This window comes from Triticum dicoccoides, chromosome 5B (genome assembly GCF_002162155.2).
Source record: "Triticum dicoccoides isolate Atlit2015 ecotype Zavitan chromosome 5B, WEW_v2.0, whole genome shotgun sequence".
Classification (NCBI taxonomy): domain Eukaryota; kingdom Viridiplantae; phylum Streptophyta; class Magnoliopsida; order Poales; family Poaceae; genus Triticum; species Triticum dicoccoides.
In genome coordinates this window covers 653,565,557-653,576,486 of record NC_041389.1, presented here as the reverse complement: position 1 = coordinate 653,576,486, position 10,930 = coordinate 653,565,557, and the positions used below count along the sequence as shown (strand labels likewise).

Genomic DNA, 10,930 nt, shown 5'->3' with positions numbered 1-10,930 from the left:
CCGGTATGTACCCGATACATTCCGGAACACTTCCGGTGTCGGAATATTATCATCCAATATACCAATATTTACCTATCAACCATTTCGAGACTCTTCATCATGCCCGTGATCTCATCCGGGACTCCGAACAACATTCGGTCACCAAATCACATAACTCAGATAATACAAATCATCATCGAACGTTAAGCGTGCGGACCCTGCGGGTTCGAGAACTATGTAGACATGACCGAGACACCTCTCCGGTCAATAACCAATAGCGGAACCTGGATGCTCATATTGGCTCCTACATATTCTACGAAGATCTTTATCGGTCGAACCGTTATGACAACATACGTTATTCCCTTTGTCATTGATATGTTACTTGCCTGAGATTCGATCATTAGTATCTTCATACCTAGTTCAATCTCGTTACCGGCAAGTCTCTTTACTCGTTTTGTAATGCATCATCCTGCAACTAACTCATTAGTCACTTTGCTTGCAAGGCTTCTTATGATGTGCATTACCGAGAGGGCCCAGAGATACCTCTTCGATACTTGGAGTGACAAATCCTAATCTCGATCTATGCCAACCCAACAAACACCTTCGGAGACACCTGTAGAGCATCTTTATAATCACCCAGTTACGTTGTGATGTTTGATAGCACACGAGGCATTCCTCCGGTATCCGGGGGTTGCATAATCTCACAGTCAAAGGAATATGTATATGACATGAAGAAAGAAATAGCAATAAAATTTAATGATCATTATGCTAAGATAAGGAGGTCTTGTCCATCACATCATTCTCCTAATGATGTGATCCCGTTCATCAAATGACAACACATGTTCATGGTTAGGAAACTTAACCATCTTTGATTAACGAGCTAGTGCAGTAGAGGCTTACTAGGGACACGGTGTTATGTCTATGTATCAACACATTTCTCAAGTTTCCGGTTAATACAAATTCTAGCATGAATAATAAACATTTATCATGATATAAGGAAATATAAAATAACAACTTTATTATTGCATCTAGGGCATATTTCCTTCAGTGTCCCACTTGCACTAGAGTCGGTAATCTAGTTCACATCGCCATGTGATTTAACACCAATAGATCACATTGCCATGTGATTTAACACCAATAGATCACATCATTATGTGATTAACACCCATAGTTCACATCGCCATGTGGCCAACACCCACAGGGTATACTAGAGTCCGTAATCTAGTTCACATCACCATGTGATTAAGACCCAAAGAGTACTAAGGTGTGACCATGTTTTGCTTGTGAGAGAAGTTTAGTCAACAGGTCTGCCACATTTAGATCCATATGTATTTTCCAAATTTCTATGTCTACAATGCTCTACACGGAACTACTTTATCTAATTGCTCCCACTTTCAATATATATTTAGATTGAGACTCGGAGTCATCCAGATCAGTGTCAAATCTTGCATCGATGTAACCCTTTATGATGAACTCATTGTCACCTCCATAACCGAGAAACATTTCCTTAGTCCTCTTTAGGTACCTAAGGATAATTTTGACTGATGTCTAGTGATCTACTCCTGGACCACTATTGTACCCCCTTGCCAAACTCATGGCAAGGTACACAATAGGTTTGGTATACAACATGGCATACTTTATAGAACCTATGGCTGAGGCATAGGGAATGACTTTCATTCTCTCTCTATCCTTTGTCATGGTCGGATTTTGAGTCTTACTCAACTTCATACCTTACAACTTAGGCAAGAACTCCTTCTTTGACTGATCCATTTTGAACTTCTTCAAAATCTTATCAAGGTATGTACTCATCGAAAGTTTTATCAAGCGGCTTGATCTATCTCTATAGATCTTGATGCCCAATATATAAGCAGCTTCACCGAGGTATTTCTTTGAAAAACTTCTTTCAAACACTCCTTTGTGATTTCCAGAAAATTCTACATCATTTCTGATCAACAATATGTCATTCACATATACTTATCAAAAAGGTTGTAGTGCTCCCACTCACTTTCTTGTAAATACAGGCATCACCGCAAGTCTGTATAAAGCTATATGCTTTGATCAACTCATCAAAGCGTATATTCCAACTCTGAGATGCTTGCACCAGTTCATAGATGGATCGCTGGAGCTTGCACATTTTGTTAGCACCTTTAGGATCGACAAAACCTTCTGGTTGCATCATATACAACTCTTCTTTAAGAAATCCATTAAGGAATGCAGTTTTGACGTTCATTTGCCAGATTTCATAATCATAAAATGCGGCAATTGCTAACATGATTTGGACAGACTTAAGCATCACTATGGGTGAGAAAGTCTCATCGTAGTCAACTCCTTGAACTTGTCGAACACCTTTTGCAACAAGTCGAGCTTTATAGACAGTAACATTACCATCATCATTAGTCTTCTTCTTGAAGATCCATTTATTCTCTACGGGTCGCCGATCATCAGGCAAATCCACCAAAGTCCACACTTTGTTCTCATACATGGATCATATCTCAGATTTCAGGGCCTCAAGCCATTTATCGGAATCTGGGCTCATCATAGCTTCTTCATAGTTCGTAGGTTCGTCAAGATCAAGAAACATGACTTCTAGAACAGGATTTCCGTACCACTCCGGTGCGGATTGTGCTCTGGTTGACCTACAAGGTTCTGTAGTAACTTGATCCGAGGTTTCATGATCATTATCATTAGCTTCCTCTCTAGTTGTTGTAGGCATCACGGGAACAGATTTCTCGGATGAGCTACTTTCCAAATTTGAGAGAAGGTACAATTACCTTATCAAGTTCTACTTTCCTCTCACTCACTTCTTTCGAGAGAAACTCCTTCTCTAGAAAGGTTCCATTCTTGGCAACAAAAATCTTGCCTTCGGATCTGTGGTAGAAGGTGTACCCAATTGTTTCCTTAGGGTATCCTACGAAGACGCACTTCTCCGATTTGGGTTCGAGCTTATCAGGCTGAAGCCTTTTGACATAAGCATTGCATCCCCAAACTTTAAGAAACGACAGCTTAAATTTGTTGTCAAACCACAGTTCATACGGATATTTGAAATCGGCGTAAGAAATTAAAAATAAAAAATAGAAAATCTTCACATTGTGTCATTATATGTGTAATGTTTTCCAAAAAAAATAACAAACTTGAAATACAACAATTATTTAAAAAAAATCAGAAATGAGTTATCATGTATGAGGATTCATGAATTTGAAGTCAAATGACCAAATTTATGGCCACATTCAAGGCATAGTTTATTCAAATGATCTCATATTGTGTACAAGGGTGCCTCTTGGAAAGGCAAATAATGTTGATGAAGAGAGTTTTCACTTTCTTTGCGCAAAATGTTCATTTTCTAATTTTTGAGAACTAAAAATGGGTTTTCTGTGAAGAACCTACCAAAAAGTTGTTGTGGAATTGGACTAAATCAATTTTCAACAATTTTAGTCAACATTTTATATATGTACACACAACCAAATAGTTAAAATTAAGGTTTCCATCCACCTCTCGTCAAATTGTAGATTTCTGCAGATTCATTATGAACCGAGTCAAATTTGAACTAGAGCCGCCTCATAGTTTACTCATGATTTTTTCCAAAATTTATTTTTGGTTACACAACTAGCTAGGAACCGGGTCAAATTTGAACTAGAGCTGCCTTATAGTTTCCTCATGGTTTTTTCAAGAAATCACTTTTAGATACACATGTAGCTATTTCATGAGTCTAATAAATTATTTGCAATATTCCACCCCTAACTATGAACGGTCATGCCTGGTATTTTGAACACAATGTAAATCAAACATGGTTTTAGTTAGTTTTCAACTTTTGAAACATAGTATACCAACATAATCCTTTCAAGTTTTTGATCTAAAAACATATAAAGTTTGTGAAAATGGATGTAAGTATGAATTACTTGTGATTTTTACGAAGTATAAGGACCTATTTACAAAAATACACATGGTTGCATTTTTAACGTATTCAAAAATAGAAAAAGTGAATATTCATAATCTTTGAAAAACTCTACCCCAAATTGATATATAATTTGTACTTCCTCCATTACTAAATATAAGTCTTTTTAGAGATTCCACTATGGACTACATACGGAGCAAAATGAGTGAATTTACACTCTAAAATATGTCTATATACATCTGTATGTAGTTTGTAGTGGAATCCCTAAAAAAACTTACATTTAGGAACAAAGGGAGTATATGTTTAAGTTTAGACATGTCATATTTGAAACCAAAAGTTCAACCTTTTTAAAAGCATTAAAAAAAGTAAAAGATAAATGAAAAAACATCGAGCCATTGGCATAGCTCTAATGGTGTCACCCTTCCATCAGCCCATGGGCCCTATGCCAACGGGCCATCCTATGACGATGGCCATGATCGACCTATATGAGAGATATGTCGATGGCCACCGTCGGCTTAGATGGGCAATTTGCCGACTGTCGTGGTATGGCGACAATCACCGTCGACATGAGCTTTGACGACGGCCTGGGCTTGCTGACGGTTCTCCCTGGCTGTCGGCTTAGCTCAATCTATGCCGACGGGGCCCATCGGCATATCTTTGGGCGTCCGCATATTCGATGATTCCTGTAGTGACGTCCCGAACTCTACATTACAATGATACAAAAATCCAGCTTTATTCAAAATGTGTCAAGCATTCATTACAAAAACTAAAAATATATAAGAAGACCATAACTAGTCGATTAGGCAGGAGGAAAGGGGACACGGCGTGGTACGCGGTGTCCATGATGTCGAAGGCAAGGTCACTGAGGCTGTGCGGAAGGAAGATGAGATGTATGAGGTTGATTGGGGTGAAACTTCCCTCCCGCCAACAACGGGAATTTTTTTTGGTACACATGCGTCTGTATCGCTTTCTTTCCTCCAGGAGAAGAACGATCCACCCGTTAGGGCGCCTTCTTCTGCCGGCGTCCTCCGGCGGCGCCTCTCCGCTGACGACCTCGGTCGTCGGTGGTGAGGGGGGTCACCGGATCCACGCGGGTGGATTGGTTTAGGCACTAGTTTCCTAGGGTTTTAGGTTGTTCATCGTCATGGCTTTGGCCGTGGCGATGACGGCGCTGACTATTAAATCTTCAGATCCTTCCCCAACGAGGCGATCCGCTTTTGGGGTGGATTTGGAAACCAGTCTGTTCAAGCAAGGATCGATGGTGCGGCGGCGACGGAATCCTCGTGGTGGACCTGTGTCCTCGGGCTCCACCGTTGCGACGATGTTTGCTCCGGCGCCGGCGCGGAGCTTGGGAGGTAGTCCGGGAGCAGATGCAGATTTTGGTCTACATCGGTGGTATCTGGAAGATGGTGGATCATGTGCCGGGTTCGTGGTTCATGGCAGGCAGGTATGGTTTCCTCCTCCAATGTCTTTGTTGGGCGGGGGTGCCAGATCTGGAGTTCGATGGCGTGTCCAGGGTGTTGCCCCGATCTGATTCATTCAACGGCAATGGTTTCACCTTTATTGGCGAGCCACCTTGGAGGTCCGCAAAGTTGCATATCAGCGATGGAACCGCGTCGAGCTCGGTGTGGAGGTGGTCTGCCATTTTCTCCTTTGGTGGCTGCTATGGTGGTGCGAGAGGCAGGTGACGGGCGTTGGTGTCAAGCTTAGAGGATTCTTCAGTCTTGTTTGTAATTTTACTTATTGGCTGGTGTTCCTCTGTGCAAAGGCTAGTGTTATGCTATCTTTTCAGTTTTTTCAGGTCGGTATATACGTGACTTGTACTATGAACATTATGATATAAATGAGTCACGTATTATCATGAAAAAAACAATGAGAATTTTTGGGGAAGGTCCTATGAGTATGGTGATTTTTTTACGTTATACCCTGAAAATATATGGATATTTTACACTTAAGAGATTCTGTTAGAGTAGGGTTTAAACCTGTATTTGCAGTTCTCAAGGACAATGCAGACTTCTAGAGATTCTCCTAGAGTTGCTCTAAGTCCACCAACAGTATTCTTGCAAGAAAAAGGTCCATCAATCAACAGTAGAAAAATCGCAACTACCTCTCGAAGAAATATTGCATATGAAACGTGTAACATTTACAACCCTGATATACGATACACAAGTACAACATATCCATGGATACACACCAGAGTCAAAAACAGGTAAACACAGAGATAAGCTGAAAACACTTGCCCTGTTCGGTTTGAGGAGGTTTGGCAGGGATTAGCAGTGAATATAGCTCAAATTCCTGCCAATCAATCGCTCTTAATCCACGGCAATCCTTGTCAAACCGAACATCCCCTCAAACCGTCTGAAATCAAGAATTAACACTCCACGCATAACTGGAAAAAGAATCGGACACCGAGAGATCCACGCAAGACCGGCGGAATGGAGGACGGCAATCTACTGTAGCATCGCCATGGACGCGGCCACGGCCAATGCCACGGCATAGCCCGCGCGGACGACGCCGGCGCCGTTGGAGTTGGGCGCGGGCGCGGTCGTCGCTGCCCCTCCGTCAGACGACGTCGCCGCGGCGGGAGGGGTCGAGGCGCTGCTCCCGCTGGTGTCTCCGGCGCGCGGGGACGCCGCAGCCGGCGCCGGCGCGGTGGCGGAGGGCGCCGGGGACGGGGACGGGGCCGAGGAGCGGGCCTTCTGTGACTTGAGCACGCGGACGTTGAGCTTCTGGCCGGCGGCGCAGTGGCCCGGCACGCCGCAGATGAAGAAGCGGTGGCCGGGGCTCTTGATGGTGACCTTGTCGTCGCCGGAGGTGTGGGTGGCGATGGGCGTCGAATTGGTGCAGCTGCTGTAGTCCGCCTTGTTCACCTCCAGCACGTTGTGGATGCCCTGCGGGTACTTGAACTCTGCGCGCAGTACAACAAGCAGCCACGCCATTATAATTACCGCCATGATCACATAATTAAGCAGTTCAAACGTGTTTACTCTTTACACCATCTTTGATCAAGAATAACTTTGCCATAATCTTTTCTATTAGGCCAAATGGAGGTAATGATCCTTCACGCAAAGCGCAAAGTATTAGCGATGGACCAAAACGTGCAACACAAGGTAGGTAGATCGATCAGTCGATGGGAGGAAATGAGCACACTGGCTTTTCATACCAAAGCTATGCCTAGCAAGCTGGTGCACACATGCTTCTGATTTACTCATGATTGAAAGTGTCAAAGTGCTTCACTTTACAACCAATGAGGACTCCAACTACTAGCCTGGAAGATGCAACTATTACTCATTTCACAATAGTTTGACAATATGCAAATGATTTCCTAGGGGTTTCAGACCTGCTATGTGCTTATGTACTGAAATGCAACTATCATGCTGGAGCATCAGGCACACCACATGACCGCAATGCAGTACCGAAGCCATTTCTTACTCTTCTGAACTAAGAGCTCAGGCAGTGCACTGGCAGATCTAGCAACCAGTGAGAACAATAAATGGGGCAGCACAACTGCCATGATTCATGGCATGTGCAGTTTCGTGAATTCAGAGTTCACTAGGTCAAGTGGTCCATGTAGATTTTTCTTTTCATTTGAAACAGAAGAAGTAACGGACGGCGATCTGCCCACCTGAACTCTGCATTTCTTCATAGACACAGAATAGTAATGCAGAGAGGGTGAGCTAAATTTATGGGTCATGTAAATACTGTGCACAGGCAGCATGGAACCTCTGTGAACGCCTTTAAGACCCGCCGACCACGCAAAACTTGCAGGTGTGTGCTGCAGCGTGCAGTAAAATCAAAGACAGTGCAGGTAGGTAAAGTGCTATATTTTTTTCTTCTCGAATTTTGTTTTTCATGGCATGGTTTAAAGCAAGATTCTTCATCTGGAAGCAAGACACAAAAAAGGAATGACGGTGCATTTCTAAAGTACTCATCTGACGGCGACAAGTCATTAGCACTCCATCTTTGCATCAGTAATCATGGAGATGGGAGAAGAGTTGCTGCCTGCTCAATAATCACAGCATGTGCCACTTAACTACTCCATTATTTTCTTCAATCGCACAAAGAAACTAGTATGACATTCTTATCAAAATGTAAGATGTTTTTGTAGGTTAGTTTAGCCTAAAAAATATTATATTTTGATACGAAGTTAGTATTGTTTTACTGTATAAGAAAGTATTACTCGGAAGATTTGCAGTTACTTGCATCGACCAACATAGAACCTCACAATTCTCCCATCTCCAAGGATGTACTATAAATTTCAGCAAGAAGGAAGCTACCACAGGCACAGAGGAACACAGATGTGTAGCTAGTCTGAAAACTACTCTGAACTGAGGAACTTACCGATGACGTCCCCCACTTTGAAGGTCTGCTTCCCCGCCCAGTCGGCGTAGTTGACGTTGCCGAGGATGGTCCACCCGGAGGAGCCGCCGACCTGGTAGACGGCCGCCGACGAGGTCGCCACCATGCCGGCCAGCGCCAGCGCCATCACCACGGCCATGCCCCTCACGCCCTTCATCTCTCTCTCACACACCCTCTGCTCTGCTTCCGTGAAAGGAGGGGTAGATGGAGATGCCAAGAGCAGAGCACACGGAACGAATGCCTAGCAGAGCACTACTCCTTGGCCTTGTGTTTGCACCATCGTGGCGCCAGGGAACGGCCTTTATAGTGCCTCGTATTTCCCTTTGTTGACGAATTTGCCCCTAGCATCGTGTTCCTTACTTCCATTTCATACTAATATCTTCGTCGGTACTGTTTAGTACTGGTACTCGAGTAAAATTGCGCTTTTCACCAGCTAATCAAAACCCTGCTTGGTCTGATTTGGTCATGTTTAAAGCAAACTTGATTGGATTTTCTGCTCGAGATGCATGCATGCATGCATGCATGGTTGGTCCTGCGTGCCGGAGCTTTGGGCCTTTGGCTGGTCTTTGGTTATTCTCCTTGTTCCTTGAGTAAAGCAAACTCATATCAAAAGCTGGCTGTCAATCCAAGTCTTGATCATGAGGCTGTTCGATCGATGGTTAGCTCGATCGGCCTGTGAGTGCATGCTGGTACGTGCTGTCAAGTCCTCTCGACTCGAGATCTTTTTCTTCTTAGGGAAGCAACGTACTGCGAGCATGCATATATGCAAAGCGCGCGCTGCTGGTGTAGGCACATCTTCCTTCCTTCGTTGCCATGCGAATGCGATGGCCATGCATATTATTATCAGTAGGAAAATGTGGTCGGCTCAGCTTTGCTTTTTGCATGCATGCATGTGAACGATCCGAAGCGCCAGAGATGTGGAGGACAGGCTGCCTTTTGTTCATATCTGTCTACCCAAAAAAGTAACACGCGATTTGCAACGCCGGGTAATATATACAGCCAGCGCCTACACAGCACGTGAGGACACGCATTTGTTTGCGTAGAAATGAAAAAGTAGACCCAGCGAACATTGGTGTCTATGTAAAAGACAAACATTAAGAACCAGCACCAGCGCAGATCCGAACATTTCTAAAATTTCAGACGCAAAACATTCTGGTTTGCGAACATTCTTTAAATTCAAACATTTTTTAAAAACACGAGCATTTGGAGAAACGGGAACATACTTTTGAAGTTCCAAAAAAATTTAGAAACGTGATCAATTTTTGGAACACGGACTATTTTTAAACTCGTGAACAAAATTTGAAAACACGAACATTTTTTGAAACTTGCAAACAATTTGAAACCGGGACATTTGAAACTCCCCGAAAAATTCATTTTTTTCCTTTTTTTGGAAAAGTGGATACTTTTTAAAATCATTTTTAATTTATGAACAATTTTTAAAATTTCTGGACAAAATTTGAATGCTGGAACATTTCTTTAAAATTCAAACATTTTGTAAGATGCTCTACAAATTTTAAAAAGTGTTCTCCCAATTTTAAATAATGTTTACAAGTAATAACATAATGCTCATACTTTTGTATAAAGATTTTCAAAATTTTATTTTGGGCCGAGTATCCCATGCCTCTCTGCTTCGGGCTCCATGTCCATGCCTTCTTGCGTTCGTGTCATATGTGTCGTACGGGAGCTTCTGACCGACACATTCTGCATTGGTTAGGAGAACGAGCACTCATGCTCCTCCCTTCATGGGCATGCCCAGACAAACGTGTGAGCGCTGGTTTCGGTTCCCTTGATCGCTCATTCAAAAAAAAAGTGACGAGTGCCCATGTTGACTGTTGACTTTTTAGAAAGACATGAAATGAAAAAAATTCAGGAATTCAAAAAAAAGGTTCATGGAATCCATAAGAAGTACATAGTTTTTTGGAAAAAGTTAGCAAATTTGAAAAAAAATCATGAATTCGAAAATAAAAGGTTCATCAATTTGCAAATAAGTTTCAAATTTGAAAAAAGTTTATCGATTTCGAAAAAAGATCATAAATTCTGAAAAATGTTCACGAATTTGAAAAGAAGTTCATTGATTTTCACAAAAGTTCATGAATTTAAAAAAATCATCGATTTTGAAAAACAATTTATCAAATTTGTAAAAAGTTCATCTATTTGGAAAAAAAGTTCATAGAAAAAGAAAAAAGGAAAAGGAAAAACTTAAAGAAAAGAAAGAACAAATTATGAAAAAGGAAAAAATAAAACATAAGAAAAGCCGGTCCAGAAAACCAGATAAAAATAACAAATCGAGCGGAAGCTTCCAGAAGTTTTTCAAAACCGGCCTTGCAAGCTTCTTGGAACTTCCTAAAACATGGCAGAAGAGATTCCCGTGCGTTAAAATGGGCCGGCCCATTTTGATGGAAAGAAGAAGAGAGGGGTGTGTGCGCTCCGTAGTAGAATGCGCCGTATCAAGATGGAGTTTGACGTTCGCTGACACGTCTCCTTCGCGGCGGACTTGGTGTCCGCACGCACCATCCATCTCACCGACGGCGAGATCCTGCTCCGCCGTGGAGCGCTCCGGATCGTGCTGATCAACGACAAGGGGGTGACGGTGGATGCGCGATACCTGCGCGAGGAGGAGTTCATCGACATTGGCCAGGTCGTTCCCTTCCCCTGTCACTTTGCTAGGGTTCGGGACCGTATTTCGACCAATGGCACAGG

General features: G+C 42.7%; 1 protein-coding gene across 1 annotated transcript; it reads right to left on the bottom strand.

Annotated features, from left to right (window-relative positions):
* Positions 1–5,962: 5,962 nt before the first annotated feature.
* Positions 5,963–8,492, bottom strand: LOC119312365 (chemocyanin-like). The gene is made up of 2 exons (XM_037588093.1): positions 8,213–8,492; positions 5,963–6,779 (listed from the first exon to the last, which is right to left on the bottom strand). Exons 1-2 carry the CDS (start codon positions 8,385–8,387, stop codon positions 6,322–6,324), a joined length of 633 nt encoding a protein of 210 aa, XP_037443990.1. The 5' UTR covers positions 8,388–8,492; the 3' UTR covers positions 5,963–6,321.
* Between the last annotated feature and the right edge of the window lie 2,438 nt (positions 8,493–10,930).